Raw genomic sequence first — 20,293 nt, forward strand, 5'->3', positions numbered from 1 at the left:
CACTCTTTGTGTGAAGGAGCTCGCCTAGAGTTCTCTCGGGGGAGGGTTCTTTTGGCATCCCCACAAGATGTGATCTTGGCCCGCCAGGGGGCAGTTACAATGTTTGCAGTTTGGTGGATATTCACCACCGGTCATTGCAACTAGTCTTTTTGGACTAAGTACAGACCTAGTCTGTACTCTCCTGAGGTTAGTGGCCTGTATTCTTGTCAGTGTCTCGTGCGGGGATGGATATATTCGCCTCGATTCGCGGTAATAAACAGTCATTTCGTTATAGGTCTGGATACCTTCATGTCGGTCAACCCTGTTGGGCAAGCCCACCTTCCGGTTACTTGCTGCTCGGGCGGCTAGGTGGGCGCACTCATTACCAGGGTGCAACACTGTGGAAGCTACGCAAGTAGTGCGGTCCCCAAATTTTATCACTCTGCGCGTTCCATCTATACTTCGCTGGGCGCCAGCGGCGTTTGCTCGCGCGAGCATGCATGTGAGGCTGCCACAACGGGAAGCAAATAAAAAACAACGAAAAACAAATTAATATAAAACGTGTTAGCAGCTGAATGAGTGCACGGTTTGTCTGGTTCTAAGGGTAAATTCTTATTTTCATTCAGAACTGACCTTAGATAAAGAACATTTTCACAAAAATTGGTCAAAAGACACCGAACTGTTTCTAAGTGCGAACGCAGCCACTGCAAAAAGTATCTCTAGCCTCCACAGCGTTGCACCTGATGTATGAAACGGAGTACTATAGAAACAGTTAAATATTGCTGTGCTCACAATCACGGCATTTGCCCTGTGGTTGTATTCCGCAGTGGTGCAGCTACTTTCCACCTACCTGGGTACAATGTCCTCCAGTGACAGGAATGTGTCTGGTCAGTTTGAGCGCATTCTCACGTCTGTTTTCTGATGAAGGGAGCTTAATTAAGGGTCTTTATTTCTGATGCTTCCTTTCTCATTACCGTGGTGATGGCAACCTCAGATTGAAGATTAAGTGGCGGCGCTTGCTTCTTCTACATCGTGCACTCGCTGCAGTGTGCTCTGTGCATAAATTCGCAGCCAAAGAAACAAGTGCTGGCCCGCTAATATTCTTGGGGCAGAAATAAGAGCAGAGCACTGAGAAGCCACAGTATGACAGGTACGTCATGCCTGGACCTGGTGTGTCTCTTTCTCGCACCAGAAGACGTCACTGTGCTCACTTCCTTCCTAAAGGACTGAAACAGAAGTTCATGTTAGGTAATCCCCTCTTTATCTCAGTGGCAGCCATTGTCACAGCACTGATGTTAACCTTTGCCACATTCTTGGCCATACTAACGCATCCTCAGTGCAGCCCAACAGAGCCCCGCTTTTCTAAATAAGCTATTTACTCCACTCCTTTTCTCCCATGCAAATGCATGAACATTTTCACGCATATGCGCAGCAGCTACAGGAGATGTCCCAAATTCCAGGTGAGATGTGTGCATTTGCTTTGAAGGGCAGTACTATATATTTATATTGTATTCTTTATTACAATTTTTTGGATGCAAAAAACTTAATTGGCATAAAAATTGAAAAGATTTGTGCAGCACTGTGCTGCAAGTATTCCAGATGACATACGGGACACCAGTGATATTGTTCACACATCACTTGCACATTCTCTGTAAGATGGACAGGGGCAAGAGAAAACACATGAAGTGTCTGTTTGGTGGGGACGCAAAATTTCAATATCTGTTGCACTGTTTACGTAAGGCAATGAAAACTAGCTCTAATGTTCATTAGGACATTACACACCAAATGAGTGTGTTTATGCACAAGCGCAAAAATTATTTCAGCGTTCTTTATAGCTCTTAGCCATAAAAACCCATTTGGCAGTATATCTTTTTACAGTTAAACCTCGATATTACGAACTTCAATATAACGAAATGGTTGATATAACGGAGTACTTAACTTTTAATGACCTCGCGTCCACAGAACACCATGCATTTAGTACCTTAATATAACAAAGTGTATGTGTATGCCATTTCAATATAACGAAATGTCGCCTCTGCTGCAAAGGAATGCCAAGACAATAAATGGAAATTTCCGTGGACGAGGTGGTCAAATGATTGAATTACAATCGGCTGCTTGCAAACGCACCTCTCAAATCGCGCCTGGTGCGACAAAAGTGACCGCCAAAGTGGAGTCGCATTGTGTTCCGTATAAAGTCCAAATGCGGTAAGATCCTATCGCGGCCCGCACACTCTGTGCTTTAGGTGTGAGTGAAAGTGTGCGAGGGTGATACAAGAAAGGTAACGGCTTTACGAGTACCACCTTCCCGCATGAGCAAAGGGAAAGCAGGACAGGGGAGCTTGCTCACAGTAACGCGATCAAGCACGCACAAGAGGTGGGGGGGGGCAGGGGGGTTAAGTTGGCGCTTTGTGATTTCTGGCACCCGTCTCGGTGGCTGCGCATGGCTGTTAGCGTGGCTGAGCGTGTAGGCAGCCGTGCACCCTGCTTTACAGGCAATCTGCCGCGTGTACAAAGAGTAGGTGTGCCGAGACCGCGTGGCATCATGCTAGCTGTCTTTCCGCACGTTTAGTATTGGAGGTTGCGTAATCTCGAGTTTCGGTTACTTGTTGGAGCAAGAGGTAGACTTTGCTCCCCGCTGCCGGCGCTTTTCATGATAGCGTCGTCTCGGTGCGGGCAACGCTATCAGCTGTGGGGCCATAGTGCACTCAAGAAAGCATGGCCAGCTTCGTTTAATTCGTACCGCTCATGTGAAAATATTGTTGACATGGCATTATCATGTCAACGTGGCCGTATCATTTGTCGCCGACTCCCAAATTCATCAAAATAAATTGAATAAATTGCTTTCTGATTCAAATTTGCTTTCTTCGATTGCCCCATAATTTGGAATATTCTGCGGCCCCTTTGCTTTTAAGACAAATCGATCGGCAAGTGTAGTTATTTGCATAAAAGGTTGAATTTCAATAAAACGAAATTTTGATATGACGGAGCAAATTGCTGATTTTGCCTAGTTCGTTATATAAAGGTTTAACTATTTATTTATTAATTTCCAGGGAGTTGAACTTCCGGTTCGGATGCGAGCTCACGTCTTTTCCTGGCGCTCCGTTTCTTTTCGACAGTTACGTGCGCTGTTTGCATTTCACCTTCTTCTGTTGCACATCCTCTTCATCGGTGTCACTTTGGCCACACGTCAAGACAAGCCTCAAAAAGGTGCATTGCTTATTGGCCGTTTTATGGCCGCTTCTACGCGCCAGCGGGTGGCCTTGCTAAGCCTAATGCATAGCCGCGACTGCATTGATGACCAAGCCCAGGTCATCGAAGCTATCTCCATCTGACGACCATGAACAACACCAGGGACAATCAGCTTTGATGACGCCAACCCAAGACTGGAGCCAGGAAGCAGTTACACAATGTCCCGAAGGCGTTCCGGAAGCGTCTACCACTGAACGCTCTGCTGGGATGCATGAAGAATGCTGTGGGCATGCTACCGCTGACCAACAACATAGACGCGAACGCCAAAGACGAAAGAACAATCGGGAACCGAACGAACGCAGCCGCAGCCGCCACCGTCGTGATAGAGACCGCTCTGCAAATCTGTCGACGACTGCCAGCGCGTTACTGAAACGAACGCGGCACGACTCTTTCATGTCGTTGGCCTACGAAGATGCGTCCACCCCTTTTAGTGACGAAGACGACATGCAAACACAAGCACCACTGACATCCTCAAGCCTACAATCTGATGTGACAACACCACGTCAAATAGAGACTGCATTGCATGCTTCTCAAGAACTGTTTTTTTACGCAAACTCAGTTGAGAAGCTAGAGACAATTCGAGATGCCGGAGCCTTCTCCCAGGACGCGTTTGAAGATTACGGTGACGAAGGAGCGTGGAAAGTGCTACACCGTAAGCACAACCAAACACAGCCCGAGAAGGAAACACCGCCAGAAATTTTCGCGCAAGTCGTGAAACCACGGTTAAACGTGGCGCTCAGGACTGTACCAGGCAAGGACCTCCACCGCAACTTCGTGAAGGCCACACCCGCTGCCGTCAACACCAAGCCTTTGGCGTACACGTTGCAACCAGCATCTAACACCATAAGATTGCTCGTTTACGACAAGAGGCAAGCAGACAGGCTTCTCAAGCTTTCACACCTAGACGTAAACCACCGGCAGATACCAGTACAAGTGTATTAGGCACCCGGACGAGACATGTGCTGAGGCGGTATATACGTTGACTGCAATGAAACAAAGACTGGAACTCCGGGCAGCCTTGACATGTGAGCACCGCCTTATCCTTGACGCGCGTCCAATGGGAAAGCGTGGGACATGTCTACTGACTTTTGAAGGACGCCACCCCCCTAACACACTTGTGTATTACGGCCGCATCACCCGAGTTTCAATCTACGAACCTAAAAGCTTCGTGCGTAATCGTTGTCATCGCTTTGCTCACAAAAGGGATGTCTGCCCGAACGAAGCGGTATGTCCTGCATGCGGCAAGACACACGAAGGTAGCACTACTGGCGATGAATGCAAACAGACGACGCCCAGGTGCCGCAACTGTGAAAAAGAAGGTCACACGGCGATTGACCCGAAGTGTCCAGCTAAACAAAGCAAAAATTGCTAAGAAACTCCACTCAAGGCCCGGCTCCCATCATAGACGGCACAGCGCACACCGATCGAGAAGCCGCACTAGAACTGTGCAGTCCCATGACACCAAATTGACGCAGCAGCTACTTGAGTGTGAAAACATTTCAACGCAGCCACGTACCATAAAGGAAGCAGTGAACGAGATTGTTTCAAAGAACTGCGCACAACCAATGGCGGGAGGAAACAGCTGCAACCTCAACTACGCAGCAGCGCTCAAGCAAACTCAACCAAGTGGAGACAAACAGACGAACTCTTCACCTTATACCACACCAATGCTTCCTTCACCATCGCAGCTGGTCGATACATCGAAAGACAGTGTAGAAGCTGAGATTGCAGAACTCGCATGACAGAACGCCGAACTGTGGCAGAAACTAGAAGAGAATGAAAAAAGGCATGCAACACTGCTCGAACGGGTTTGTGCCAAGCGACAGCAGTAGCCATGCAATCTGCAGGCGCTCACTAAAATGCAAGAAACAGCCTCTACTACCACACAGCAGACAGACCTGGCTCTGCTGGTACAACTCTTGCATCCTCTCCTCCAAGCACAGGAGAAGCACTTCCAACGACAATATCGCTTGCTCCAACAGCTCTTCGCCTCGCGTCTATAGCCACCCGGCTTCGCGTACAGCCCTCGACAGTCCCACTCATGTGCTACAGTGGAAGTGCCAGAGGCTTGGCACCTGTGCGACAAAACTGAACCTCTTGTTTGACTGTCTCGAACGCCCCCTTGCGCTTTTACTTCAAGAGACTAATAGCACAGATCGGGCACTACGACAGTTCAATGGTTATTACCAACCGTCAATAAAGCATAGAAACAGGAAACGACACTGAAACTCGCAGCACAATGATATCGCCAGCGTAGCCGATGAATTTGTAATACGGGGACAAGCGGCTGTCTTTGTCAGCACAGACATTCCGCAAACACAGATTGACACTTCTCAGTACTCGACTGCCATGCAGGAAGTGGTGGCTGTCCGTTGCAAGATTGCAAAGCGTAATGCAGTGCTGGTATCAGTATACCTGCGCCCTGAAGTTAGTTCCCGCATACGCAGTTCATTCACATGGATTCGCGTTTTGTGGAGACGTTACCCAAATGACGACTTCCTGATAGGTGGCAATTTCAACGCCAAGCATCCACAGTGGGGCTATGACTATCACACGCCTTGTAGAACGGCACTCGCAGATGCCACGGAGTCAGCTGACTTAGTGCTTGCAAATGACACCGACTACCCCACCCGTGCCGCCCTGTATAGTGGACAATGTAACACAACCCTCGACCTGACGTTGTCCACGTCAGCCTACGTGAATGACTGGCGATGCGATCCGGACGCCTGGGGCAGCAACCACTATCCACTGTGGATTACTTTGAACGTGGGACGAATGCGTGCCACCGGGTGCACTGTGCGCACGATCAGATGGGTTGCCTACAGAAGAGTATTTGCGGAGCAACCCAAGACTGCATCCGTACGAGAGCAGGCGTCACGCGCTTTGCGCAAGGCCACTACTGAGACTGAGGTAAGAGCTGATGCTCCGGCGCCGGACATACATATGCTAATCCTTTGGAATGCATGCAAGCGAGCACAGTTGATGTATGAAGCCAGTGGCCGATGACATCACGACCGCATGCAACTTCGATGTCGCACTGCCATTGCTGGAAGATACGCTAAGCGCCTCTATCGGGAACGTTTGAGCCAGCACTGCTCATCATTCAACGAAAGAACTGGCCTCCATAAGGTGTGGCACACGTTCAAGGCTATGACAGGTCAGCGTAAAACATGCAGTGCTATTTCAAATGTCTTGCTCAAAACTAGCCAGTCAGTCAGCCAACTCCAAGATGATGCCACAGACAAGTTTTTCCTGCAACCGTCGACGCCCCCAAACGTTGACATTTACCGGAAAACACCGCCTGTGACCGATGAGGGCCTCCAGGCCCCATTCTTACTCTTTGAGCTCGAGCAGGCACTTTCTTCCATCAACGCGCGAAGCGCGCCAGGCTATGATGGCGTGACATAGGCGGCTCTGAGGAATCTGGAAGAATATGCAAAAAAGCAACTTCTTGAGATTAACGAAGTGTGGGTCTATGGTGAAATCCCAGCAGGATGGAAGCATTCAATAGTCACACCCATACCAAAACCAAAGAAGCAGCCAGATGTGCTGTCGAACATGCGCCATGTATCTCTCACACTTACTACTTGTAAGCTGGCGGAGCAAATGGCCCTGACACGCATATCTCACTTTCTAGAAACAGAGGGTTGCTTTCATCCTGCACAGACAGGGTTTAGACCAAACCTTGGCACTCATGACAGCCTTCTACTTGTGAGGGAAGGTGTACCGCGTTGAAAGACAGTTGGTCGCGCAAACTGCCACCCGAGCATCCTCGTGGTGGTGGACCTCCTCGTAAAGCTTTTGACTCTGTGGCGCATGAGGCAATCATCGAGGACGCTGAGAGGCACGGAATCACAGGCCGCCCCCTCAACTTCGTGCGTTCCTTCCTTCAAGATCGCACTTTTTCCGTACAGGTAGACGGAGACGTCAGGAAGGTTTACCCAAACATAGTGGGAGTCCCACAAGGGTCCATACTGTCACCTTTCCTCTTCAATTTGACTGTGATAGGCCTGGCTGAGCGACTGGAGGCTATTTCCGAACTGGGCTTCATAATTTACGCAGATGACATCACGTTACGGACTGCATCACGACCAGTTGACGACGAGCAGGAGACCCTGCAGGCGGCACTTGACGTTATTGACCACTACCTGCCACAAACTGGCATGCGGCCATCTCCAGAGAAGACAACCTATGTGGTGATCCGAGCTTCAACGCAGGACGAAGCAGCCCTCGCACTCACTCACGGAGGCAAAACGCTGCAGCGAGTGGAAAAATCAGTGCGCATTCTCAGGATACCTATTGACCACAGAGGCACAGTGGATGCGTGGCTTGCAGACCTTCGTCGGACATGGCACAACACTATGCACCTCATAAAACGAATCTGTTTCCGCATGGGCGGTGCTGGTACCGACGTATGCCGAAAGCTTGTTAGTGCTTTGCTGACATCCCGAGCGATATACGGAGCACGCTGTTATGACCTGCTTGCTCAGTACTGGACACAGCTAGAGGTACTCTGCTGATCAGCTCTCCGTGTTATCACAGGCCTCCCGAAACACACACGTGTCGAGGAGCTACATCGCTATGCGAAGTTGCCTACCCTCTGTGCTACCATTGAAGCATTGAAGGCAGGACACGAGGAACGCCTGAAGCACACCAGATAAGGCAGGACTCTACTGGCCTACATGGGAAAAGATATATTAACTTTGCCACAACTGCCATCCGACATTTCACCGTGGGATGACATTGCTGTCTGAATAAATAGATTCGTGAATCAAATATCTAATATTTGATGTCTCAAATGTTTGATTTTTTGAATATTGGTACCTTTGGTGAAATGACCCGGCTGTGGTTGGTGCCTTGACACACGGAGTGTTCCAATGGCTTACGATCTCTGTCGATACAAGATTCGTCCAAGTTGACGATACCGATCGAAACAATTATAGCAACTCGGACAGAGGAAACGACAACAGCAGCACGTATGAAAGCACAAGAGCATGTGCGAAGGTCAGTCTGATTAGCCACAGAAACACACACTGATTGCATCGAATACATTAGTTCAGTGTTCATGCTCGCAGATTCGCACAGTTCAGAGCTCTCTACCCACATGCGAGCACACAGACAAATTTGGCAAACGGCTGCCATTTTTGCAAAATACTGTACGGTGGCCGCTTGTTCCGAACACCGTTTGTAATCGCACAACAGTCTCTTTTCATAGCTTTGAGCAACCTGTCACGAGACTAGCTTTGGATTTACATAATGCGCTCGAAAATATGTGACAATGTGCTGACTCCCAGCTGCAGATGCATTTACACAGATACCAGATGGATGTGGATGAAAAAAAAGAAGGGGGGGGGGGAATGTCGTAAGAACTTGTTGTGGGCCTCCCAGACTGATTTCAGAACTCTTTACCATCAGTGCCGACCGCATGCGGCGCCGATGACCGCGTGGAGCTGTGCTGTGTGACGTGACACGTTACCAAATCATGAAAACGACAAACGATGCTATGCCCGAGTCGCCTGCGCTACATGCAGCCAGTTTGCGCTACAAAATCATGAGCTATTGATGCAAAACATCTTTGCTAAAGCATATGCGCATTCCTTGCTTTTGTCTGTCGCGCAGATTGGCCTTTTAATGGACTGACGATAACCTACAACATCCACCTGCCATAAAGATGAAAAAAATTCTCCTGTTTTCTGGAAGAAAACTGGAAAGCAGTACTTTCTAATCAATAGCAGATTGCCATTTGGCACAGTATGCCCCACTATTAAGCTGAAAACTCCATTGGTATTTAGGACAACTTCATTATTTCTTCAGGTTTATAGGAAAAAAAAACACCGAATTTTGTTTAACCGACATTCCATCGATAAAAAATATATTCCAGACCTTCATATACGAACTGAATTGTTATCACTGCTGACATTTGGTGTCACTGCTGACATTTGGTTATCACTGCTGACATTTGGTGTTCCCTTTAATAAGAGTGGAGCATAATATACATCTCGATTCATAGGTACCTAAGTTACTGATAGCTAGCAAGGTTCTTGTAATGTTATTAGCCTTCTAAGCATGTACAGTGCTCACCGAAATGAAACACGACAGGGAGAATTTAGTAGAAATTTGCATATGCGCAAAGTACTCGAGAGTACCATGCAAGTCACTAGAAATCGGATCATCAAAGTTGACGCGTACTCCGATGAAAGTGTACGTGTTAATATTACGTCGCTGTGACATGAACTGCAGCCATTCGAAGCGAAAGCATGCGTGTCAGTTAGCCCTAAATTGACGCGTTTCATTCCGTGAGCACTGTACAGCACTGTCTTTCTTTTTCACAAAATTTGGAAGCATAGATGTTTGCGTTAAATCTTGCGATATTCGATTTGATATTCGACTTTTTTTTCTTGATTCAATTCATTATTCCATTTGAAATCTACTATTCAATATCCGCACACCCATACTCAGAATGTATCAAAAGCATGTGAAAAGTGCTGCGTGGCACTTTTTATGCTTTGCAGGATTTCTTTAACGCTTGGAAGAAAGTATTATGTAGCACATATTGAGCAACAGAAAGATGGATCGGGAATTTTTCATGATGGCCTACAATGCCAGGCAGGAGTTGCTAATTGCAGGAGCTTGTGAATTTTCTTATTGACATCCTTGTTCTGATTATAATAGTTGACAAGTAAATTGATAACTAATTATGTAATTAAGCAAAATACAACAGTCTAACTTGCTCCGAGTGATGGCGAACAACATTACTTTGGTTCTGTATAGCTACGTGGCACTCACATATTTTAATATTTTAACACAAGTTATGTGGGACACTCTGTATATACAAAAAAATATATTGTGAGACTATTAAAAGAATATAAAAGAAAGGCCTCGCCTGTGCCACCAGAGTTTTACAGGCTCCCTCTGTATATACATAAATTATTTAGGGGCTAGAAGAAAAACATAAATGAAAAGTGCCCCATCCTGTACCAGCTCTGTATATGCAGTAAAACTTTCAAGATAAGTGAATTCACGAAACTATAAGCCCCTGGCCGTGCATAGACTGCATGATAGAGTCTTTCGAAATAGATGCCAGTAGCCGCTAAGTTCTTCACAAAAGCTCAATATACCAGGAGCGGTATTTTCGTTAGATCACTTTTGTGATATATTGTACGACTTGGCACCCAACACATCGGGTGTCTATGAGCAACAGTCATCCTCGCGCAGAGCCAAGCAAACACTGTTGCATGTAGGCACTGATGTGTCCAAAGCGTAGTCACGAGACATATTAGGAAGCTCACTGCAACATTCTTTTATGCTGCCTTTAAGGTTCACTTTTGCAATGAATATATTGATATTGAGCTAATAAATGCATTAAATATTGCCTACATTATTTTTCATAAAGGATTCAGCATTAACTAATTCTGCAAGTCTTTTTCAGATTTCAGAATAATAATGTGGCATGGCAGGGGTTAAGAAGAAAAAAATTGGTACATTGCAAATGCTCTGACAAAAATGGGGCATATATGAAACAGTAATTAAAAACTCAATATGCCGTAAGAATTCTGTGTCATAGGAAGTAGCTAAGAAACATTAAGAACTAGAGCTTTAAATTAGTGGTGAGTTGCAAAACAAAGCAGACACAAAGCTAACAGAAAGGCTTCGATTAGTAGTTAGTGGCAAAAAGAAATTACACTTCCTCCTTAATACCCTAAATATAATTCAAATTCATAGTCGTTATTCAATTGTACATTCAAGTGCAGTAGTTTGCAGCAAAACACTTTTTCTGCAGTGGGCACGAAAGAATTTGGTAATACTAGTACAAGACATGCCTGTGAGACCAGAAAAAGATGTGACTGCATGCTGTTTGTTGCTGTCCTTCTGTTTAGAAAGTTTGGCCCTGACTGTCACAATTTCTTATCTGGATGTTGTGCCTGTGATTGAAGCTGCATTTCTTTCTACAGCAATTGCATAGGGCTATAAAGAAGTTACGTGAAGAAGAAGTGGACCTGAGCTGTGATGACATCAACTCTGCCTACATTCAGGAAGATAGATTCAAGAAGAAAGCTGTTGCTGTTTGGCGAAAGATATGTGAATTAGAACACAGGCGTGCCTTCACGGGCTGTGAGCGGGAAAAGAAGTTCCACTACAAAGGTGGGCTACATTTATGGCTAAGTAAGGATGTAAAATACAGGTGAATTCGTTTGTATGCTTGGTGTTGTTCAGTGAAGCGTGTGCTGGAGCACTCATTACGTCCACCACAAGACATTCTCTAGCTGAGTTTAGTTAATGTGGTGAAGTATCAGCTATTCTTTTTTTTCTCTCTTTTTTGTATTGTAGAAAACAATGAAGCTGGGCTTAATGTTTGCAAGCTTACAGTGAAATCAGTTTATTGTTGCTACTAGGCTCCAGAGCATTGCTGGACTTGGATGTGAATGGCAGATTTGCTGTTTCACAAAGTAATTTCTTAAAAATCTTCTACCTTTTGAACCAAATAGAGCACTGGAAAAATGCATGCATAGAATGACATCTAGGTTAGTAGCACCCTTAAGAAGTCCCTCACCATTCCCTGTCAGAAATTTTGGGTATACACCAAAAGTTGCAAGCACCATCCAAATAGTGTTCTACCAAAAATCTTTTAAAAAATAGCATTTTTGCCCATAATGTGAAGCGGTGATGTTATGGCTGGTGCAATATTACTGTATTTACTTGCATAACGCTTGTGGTTTCCATATTTGCCATCAAATATTAGAATTTTCTTTCTTGAGCCATCATTGCACCTTTGAAAGTTGCTGCAGCTACTCTTTTGAGAAGGGCATACAGGTTTTTGTTAAAATTTTGAGCTATCTTTGTTACATACACTGGTGTAATGCTTTTCAGACACCGTTGTCACTGTATCATTTATGTGCTGTATTTCTCTGTTTGCAATGTCCAAAACTAGTGAGAGGCTCTGTAGAAGCCAACTGCAGTGCAATTTTGCAGAACTTCAAAAGGATTGCTTGCAATAGTGTACTTAGTTACCATAGAAGGCCTAATAAAAATTTTTATGTTTATGGGGAAGCATTCGCTCGGGCCCGACTCTGATGCTGCCTATTCAAATACATGTAAAATGCAGAAACACTTTTCTGAGATAACCACTGGGGCAATTACAATGAACTTTGTTGCATTTTAGAGGGAAAATTAAATTCCAGTGACTGTTGGAAGTGTAATTTCGATTTAGGGCCTGAATTTTTTCAGTGGAATTTTCAAAAATTGGTAAGTTTTAAAAAAATCAAAGCACGAAGTTTACGAATGCGTAGCTCTGTACCTAGAACAGGTATTACAACTCTTTAAACTCCACCCATTAGAGCATCCAAAGCGGGCAAATTTGATATTTCTATTTATATCTTACGTGAACGTGTTGCATTGTTTACAAGGGTTTTGAAAAAGTTCTACTCACAAATGAGTGGTCTATTTGAAAGCCCTCTATAATATATAAATTTTGTCTGCTTCAGATGTACTATTAGGGGGCAATTTTTACACAATGGGGATGTCATTTTTCATTGCTGAGTTACAAGGTTGTAAACTAGGTAATCTTGTTTTCTGAAATTTAGTGACTTTTGTCAATATTTATTTAAAAAATTGACGACCTATATCAAAAAGTTGCAACCAGCGGTCACTAGTATTTTTTTCTTTTCATTTCGTATGTAATAAAGCTCATCAAATTTGATGCACTGGTTGCCAAGAAAACAACTTCTCCTTTCCCATGTATTTAGATAGGAGCCCCCAAGCTAAAGCTTCCTCTTAAATGTAAGTGTTGTGCCACAAGAAGCATGTAAAAATATGTTTCTGATATAAAGAAGAAACAAAAAATATATTATGATTGCTCACCCTAAATGATGCAGAGATCAAAGTCTTTCTTAACCGCTCCTGAGCAGCTGCTTGCGCCTTCACATGCAGATCATGTGCCATTGTTGAGCATCTGTGATGTTTTATGCATTCTAATGGCAATAAACTGGAAGCATTGACAGAGACCAACTCTTATGTAATTTACCTTCTGAGCATGCACCATGAAAGGCAGTGTAGGTGCATTTGTTCACATGTTTGGCAATGCAATAATTGCTTCTCAAATGTTTGTTGGCAATTTCAGTGCTAAATGCTCCTCTATCAGGTTAGTAATGGGGCTTTTGTAGCACTGCACGCTGCGCTGCTCTACCCATCAAGCCTAAGCGGCCATGCTCTTCTGTGCGCAGTGTTCTGGAATTCATGTCATACTTATGCCTCGTGCCACAGCTGCCAGGTGCTTACATCATCTGCCATAGTGCTACTTAAATGCTGATAATTAAAAAGTTGTGCAGTTGCCAGGTCTATGACATTGTCACAGTTGCTTCTGTAACTTACGGTGCATTTGTAACGAAATTCAGCTGAAATGAAATTTGTTGTGGTTGGCCTTCAGGCATAATGTTTAGTTGGTGAGAGCTACTGTCATCATACACCGTTGGTACTGTACATGCACACTGAGCATTGTGGAAAGGTCTGTTCTGTGGTCACTGCTTGGTATTGTCGTTGCCTGTAAGAAAATTAAATCTATGTGGATTTTAGATTATGTCTCTCTAGCTGGACTTCTGCTTATCTGTCGTTGTTAAGGGGTTGATACCTTCAGCCTCAAGTTACTCCACCAGCACCAGTTCCCGTCCTTCTACTAGCAGAGCAGGGCAAATCCGCAATGGTGTGAGGCTTCCTTACCCAGTGCTGTCACAAGGTCTGGTGATTGGTGCATCCAGCTTGCATGACTGAACAGCATGTGAAGATGTGGCACAAGAACAGACAAATCACAGTGTCGTTGGTGTCCATCATGCATTATCATCTGCTAGCCCAAGTTACTATTGTACAACTTGCTTCTTTACAGTTTTGAGGTACTGGCAAAGAGATGCTGCATGCTTGTATTGTGGCCACACTTGCCTCTGGTTATATGAAGCGAGAGCTTCACACAACCAAAGGGGCAACATCACACAACCAAAGCTGGCATTGTTGTGATGCTTATCATCTGCTAGCCCAAGTTACTATTGTACAACTTGCTTCTTTACAGTTTTGAGGTACTGGCAAAGAGATGCTGCATGCTTGTATTGTGGCCACACTTGCCTCTGGTTATATGAAGCGAGAGCTTCACACAACCAAAGGGGCAACATCACACAACCAAAGCTGGCATTGTTGTGATGCTTATCATCTGCTAGCCCAAGTTACTATTGTACAACTTGCTTCTTTACAGTTTTGAGGTACTGGCAAAGAGATGCTGCATGCTTGTATTGTGGCCACACTTGCCTCTGGTTATACGTAGCGAGAGCTTCACACAACCAAAGGGGCAACATCATACAACCAAAGCTGGCATTGTTGTGATAGCTGTAATAATCATTTGCTGTCGTGAAAACAACAGAAAGCTTTGACACCAAACAGTGTTGCCAGTTGCTCAAGTGAAGATCCTGAGGAGAACACGAGTGAACAGTTAGAGCTTTCGTTAAAGGGACAGTAAAGGCAAATATCAAGTCAAGTTAAAGTGATAGATTAATGCTCGAGAGTGTCTAAGACGTCAATATTATGCCGAACAGAGTTTTAGTAATAGAGAAATTGAGGTAAACGTAGGACACGATTTGAGACTCCTTTGGGATATTCAAGTGCTAGTCTGATGATGTAGGCATTTCTCGTTATAATTCTGTAACGAGTACTCAACCACTCATAATTAAAAGATCGCTGTATTGCATTACAAGATGGAAGAAAATGTTACTTGTCTGCTTCTATTCAATTAGAAAAAATGCCATGTGGAGATAATGTGGTTGTGCAGTGGTATATGATGTTTTGCCCTACTCTGTAATCTTTCAGGCACCCGTTACGTCGAGATTAATACCAAGGTAGAAAAGCTGGTCAACAAGCGTCGCATATTTCCCGACTTCAAAGATATCTTGGACGTGGTGCAATCGGAGAATGAAACAAACGGTCTTGGACTAAACTCAAGGGAGGAGAAAAACCTTGGTAAGGTGGCTTTAGCCAGAGCTACTGGAATGATTGGTTGCACCATTCAAGGAATTTCATTTGTCACCAGAATTGTCCATGATGGGACATCAGTGTTATAAATGTACAGTTGAACTGAATTCGTGATTTTGCAAAATTTGTTGCGTCTTCTGTGGTCACTGATTGATAAGTGTACCAAATTTTATATACCATAGCCTTCAAGTAAATTCAAGTAAAATGCAAAGTTTGTGTTCTACATATTGCCATTTCCCATTTAATTTTTTCTTGTATTATTTGCATTTTTGCTTAAAGTACTCATTGCAACCCCCAACCTACCCCACTTCATGGTGGTCTTTTCTTTTTTTCTTTCTTTGCAAATGTGGCAAACTTAACTGTAGATGTTTCTTCACATAAATCTGGCTGGAGCTTGAAAGTACTTTCTAGTCATGTTAACACCAACCTGTTTAATAGACGTGCAGGAAATGAACCGTTGCACAGCCTCTTTTCAATGAAGACAGCTGTTGTTTAATATGAGATTCACAACAAGGGTACTGATTTGGGCGAGTTGGTAGCAGTCCATGATAGGTAGTTGTTGCATACAAACTCAAAGATGGACAGGGATTTGACGAACACAAGCGTAATGTCTTTTATAAACTTTTAAACATTCGCTTACCAACTAAATTAACAAGCATAGTGCCATGCGCGCACAAGCAAACAAGAAGACGTCTCACTCAATGACCGTGGAAACTTTTTATGCGAGTGCTGGAGTGAGAAAGTGCGGTAGCAGGAGCAAGCGAATGGACATTTGTGTGGCCTCTCGCTTCAACGTGAACTAAGCGACGAGAACACAGCGCGGTGCGCCTAGATGCGCAGACTGTCTCCATCGCAGATCGCTTTCAAGGTAGGGGCCACATGGCCGTGCCTATGCAGCAGCCGCCAGAGTAGAATGCCTCGCCTGTTTGCACCAGTCCCGCACGCAAGTTTAAAGAATTCCGAATACCCGTGATGTGGTAAGCTTTCTACCAGTCTCCGCACACGTTATCACTTTCCTTTTAATTGCGGCGTCGTGATGAGCAATCCGCATGTCTTCGCACTTGGCACTTCCATGCTAATAGAGCAAACACAGAAAACGGGAAGACGGACGGTGGACTAACCTTAGCATATGTACCACAGCACATGGAGGAAGCTACGGCAGCTGGGCTTGAAGCTCGTAGGAGGTGGCCATTTTGTATCGCCGATGGCGATATGGCAACACAGATTTAGGGTCATACTCGATTATAATGTACATGCAATTTTTGGACACATTTTATTGGGAAGAAAGTATGCGTTAGATTCAAGTAAATATGATATGCTTACTTTATTACTGATTCATATATTCTCGGAAAATGCAATACCTTGGCATCAGCATTCAGTGCATCGCCAAACTGTGACCGTATGATATGTTTTCCTGCTGCTAGATCCTATGTGAGCAAGAAAATGCATGAGGCGCGTGCAATCAATAACGGTAGTCACCCGCCGTGGCAGCTTCACCACAATACTCACCCGCCCGTCTCGCATGAAAAAACCGCTGCACCCTCAGTTTTTTTTAAATGTTAAGTGATGTAGGATGAAGCAGGACAGAGGGACATAGAAAAAATGAGGACGAGCGCAAACCACTGCTGCCCTTCTCATCCACACACAGTAAACTAGTAAAAAGGGCCATTGTTCAGGCTTGCTTCCCCATTGCATTAGACCGGTTCTGTCACCACACCCTAAGTGCCAGCTTTCAAGCACTGGACACACGCCTGAAAGCCTCGAGCTATCCTGATGGATTACTCGTCTCAGTAGCTGCGACAATCTGCAGAAAAAAAAATAATAATAACAGTGTCGTTATAGTCGCAGCAGAGCAGACTACGCAAAAGGGGACTGTAAGCTCGCGACAATCCGTACAAACATCAGTCGCCCATTGACTTAAAAAAAAAATTTGGTGATCGGGTTGGTGTGCGTGTAGTTTTTTCTGCCTCACACAAGCTTTGTTCACTGTCAGAGAGAAGCATCCCTGTCAAGAAACGAAAACTCCATTGTGAAGTGAAGCAGCGTAACCAATATGGAACCTTGAACTGTAGTGCATGCTGCATGGGCCAGACTAGGAGGTGTTTAAATGACTGCCTGTGAGAGCATGCCAACAATGTTAGTAATGGAAGGGAAGGTTTTCAGCCCTGCAGTGTAGTGCATGCGGATGCAGCCCAGCATTCAACCAAACACAAGTAATTTTTATCCAAAAGGACAACCGCATGTGCACCATTGTCGAAGCAGCTAGCATGACACGTGAAGGATGCCCATGCATAATACCGCTGTCACACTGGACATTTTAATGTCATTTGAATCGAATAGCATTAGCATCAAAGAACATTATTCAGCTGCTACGCAGCGATATTTAAAGCCTTTAGAATCGAATGACTTCTGCAATCGAATGAGTTCGGGAAACTCATTCGGCTTCACATTCGAAGCGAATGCGTGCTCTCTACTCCAGAACAACACAATATGACTTGAGTTTACATACCGTATTTACTCGCATAATGAACGCAGCCCCCACTTTTGCAGTCGAAAAGTGTTTTTTTTTTCTTCTTCTCGCATAATGATCGCACCCTAAACTTGCTGCCGTAAGTAGGAGACGCACGGTATGATTCAGCGTTTGATATGGCATTCGGCCGGCGCAATTGTGTCTGACGCCGTGTCAGAGGCCGAATCGTACTGTGTCTCCTACTTTTATTGCAGTAGTAAATATATGGATGTTCCAGGCGCATTTTTGGCGTCTTCGTCGTCGCCGCACACTGCATGGTGTAAGTGTGAGCGAAAGTGCACGAGAGAAGCCGATAATCGCAGCTCAAACTTGCGTGCCGTCTTTCGCTGTGCGAAAGGCCCGATGGGGCGGGGGACGGCGGCATTGTACTCTGGCAGCAACTGCGCCTGAGGGGCACCGACGATCGCGGCTCAATCTCTCACGTACGAAGGAGGAAAGCGAGAAGGAAGCACGTCGTCTTCCGTCGGGCGCGTGGCGGCAGGGGGGGGGGGGAAGCAGTGTGCGTCGGGGGCTAAGTCAATGGCGGCTCATACCTTTGTGCGTGCGGTGTTCTCACCACTCGGTTTACATGAAGCGAATGTTTGCAAGTTCTTACGGCCAATAAAACTACTGTCCTTACTTTTTTTTAGCTGTCTATGCATTTGCCATCGCAATCGGTTCGCTTTTCGGACAAAACTGACTTTTTTTAGAGGTGGCCGCAAAAAAAAAAAAATATTGCTCAAAATTTTAGCTCATATATTGAATGCACCCCCCAACTTTGCACATACTTTTTGAGGGAAAAAAGTGCGCTATATGCGAGTAAGTAGGGTAATTTATGAAGCATTCATGTAAAAAGTTAATTTGCCATGGTTTAAGGCATCTGTCATTTCTTTGATATCATGCCATTGATATCATGACCGAATGACATTAGTTTTTCCTGTGTAGCATCACCACGGGTCAAATGGCATTCGTTGCATCGAATGTCATTCGAATCTAATGACATAAAAACGTCCAGTGTGACAGGGGTATAAGCCATCCCTGGCCTTATTGCAAAGGGAATTGTAATTTCTAGACAATGGCAGTGCAAATAGTGGGTGATGATGGTATCTCTCTCCTTTAGGTCACCTTTCATATATTTTCTTTCCTTCTCTTTTTCTGTATAAACCTCAGTATCGAACAGTAAAATTTCAGTTGGCACTAAGTGCTTGTCCTCGTCTTTTCTGTGTCCCTCTGTCCTGCTTCGCACAGCGCCACTTAACATTATGGAAAACCAACTGGCCTGACCCACCACCCGTCTCAGTTTCTTACTCCGGTACCAGCAAGTCACCTCCCGGACCGTTGCATGCTGCGTTCACAGCTATCGCAGCCAACCCTATTGCGATGAGCATTTTCACCTATCTGTTTTATAGCGTGTGGGCCATAGTGCCGTTGGAAGTGTACTGCACGCTTTTAGTAGGCGGTAACCCAAATGTGTTGCCGTTTCCTGGTGCAGGCAGTGCGGGATGTGAGCGCCATGTTTTGGTCCGGCAACAGCCAATGTCGCCCACTAGCTTGATTTTGTTTGCTTCCCGGTTCCGGCTTAAAACACTACATAATAGGAAAATTACGAAACGTGTTGCGGGCCGCTAAAGCCCCACAAACTCGACGCACGTCGGCGTTTTGTGACGCAAGGATTTGCGCACCGCTTCATACTATGTAGATAGAGTTGAGTTCGTCAGATTTCTTAATTATTTCTGATCTTATGTTTTCCCAGTTTGAGTTGAGTTCGTCAGATTTTTTTGTTATTTCTGATCTTATGTTTTCCCAGTTTGTATGTTTTTATCACGATTTTTTTCCGAAATGTACGAACAAGGTTCTACTGTACTGTATATGGTCCATTTACTCTGTAATTGATTAAGCTTTGTACATTTAATTAAGCCAACAGAAGTGTGCAGTCAGTTGTCCTAAAGTTGCTACAAAAGTTAAGTTTTCCTGCTATATAAGAGCTACTGCGAGAAAACATTTTTCTGCTTCACCATGGCTTTAAGAAATAGTTGGCTAAGCTAGTGCGGGTGGTGGGGGCGTAATGTCTTCCAGCGCAAGATGTGTTCGAGGAGGTTGGGCGAGAGTTGCAGAAAAGACGACAACGAGATGAGCTCGCGGATGCCCTCGCTTACCTGGAGGATGGGCCAGGCTCGGCATTCATGGGTGATCCAGCAGAGAGTGACAAAGAGCTGCTCGAAAAGCTTGAAAATAATGCCAAGCTGTCTCGGCGCAAGATTGATGAGGCAAGTATACACAACTAAACAAGGCTGTGGATAAGGCTTTAAGGTTCTTGTACTGAGTTGTCCTCTTGATGGTCATGTCAGACATTATTTTAGGTGTTCAAACATAATTGATTTCCCATTTGGCATGCCGTGTGCGTCCCATTTCTGCTTTTGCATATTCTCAAATCTTATTGCACTGAAGATTTCATTCGATGCTCTCACTTTACTCTGGCTCTTCTTTTGGACATTACATGCATGACAATGTTATTTCTGAAGAACCTTTGTGTCCCTGCTCCTCCTTTGC

General features: G+C 44.9%; 1 protein-coding gene across 1 annotated transcript in view; it reads left to right on the forward strand.

The window, feature by feature from the left end:
• Positions 1–20,293, forward strand: part of LOC142575914 (uncharacterized) — a 134,282-nt gene that overhangs the window by 57,607 nt on the left and 56,382 nt on the right. Inside the window, exons 10-12 of the mRNA XM_075685714.1 lie at positions 11,181–11,370; positions 15,073–15,222; positions 19,820–20,010. Of these exons, the coding sequence (XP_075541829.1) occupies positions 11,181–11,370; positions 15,073–15,222; positions 19,820–20,010 (531 nt within the window). The remainder of the gene's footprint in view (positions 1–11,180; positions 11,371–15,072; positions 15,223–19,819; positions 20,011–20,293) is intronic.

This window comes from Dermacentor variabilis, chromosome 1 (assembly GCF_050947875.1).
Source record: "Dermacentor variabilis isolate Ectoservices chromosome 1, ASM5094787v1, whole genome shotgun sequence".
Taxonomy (NCBI): Eukaryota; Metazoa; Arthropoda; class Arachnida; order Ixodida; family Ixodidae; genus Dermacentor; species Dermacentor variabilis.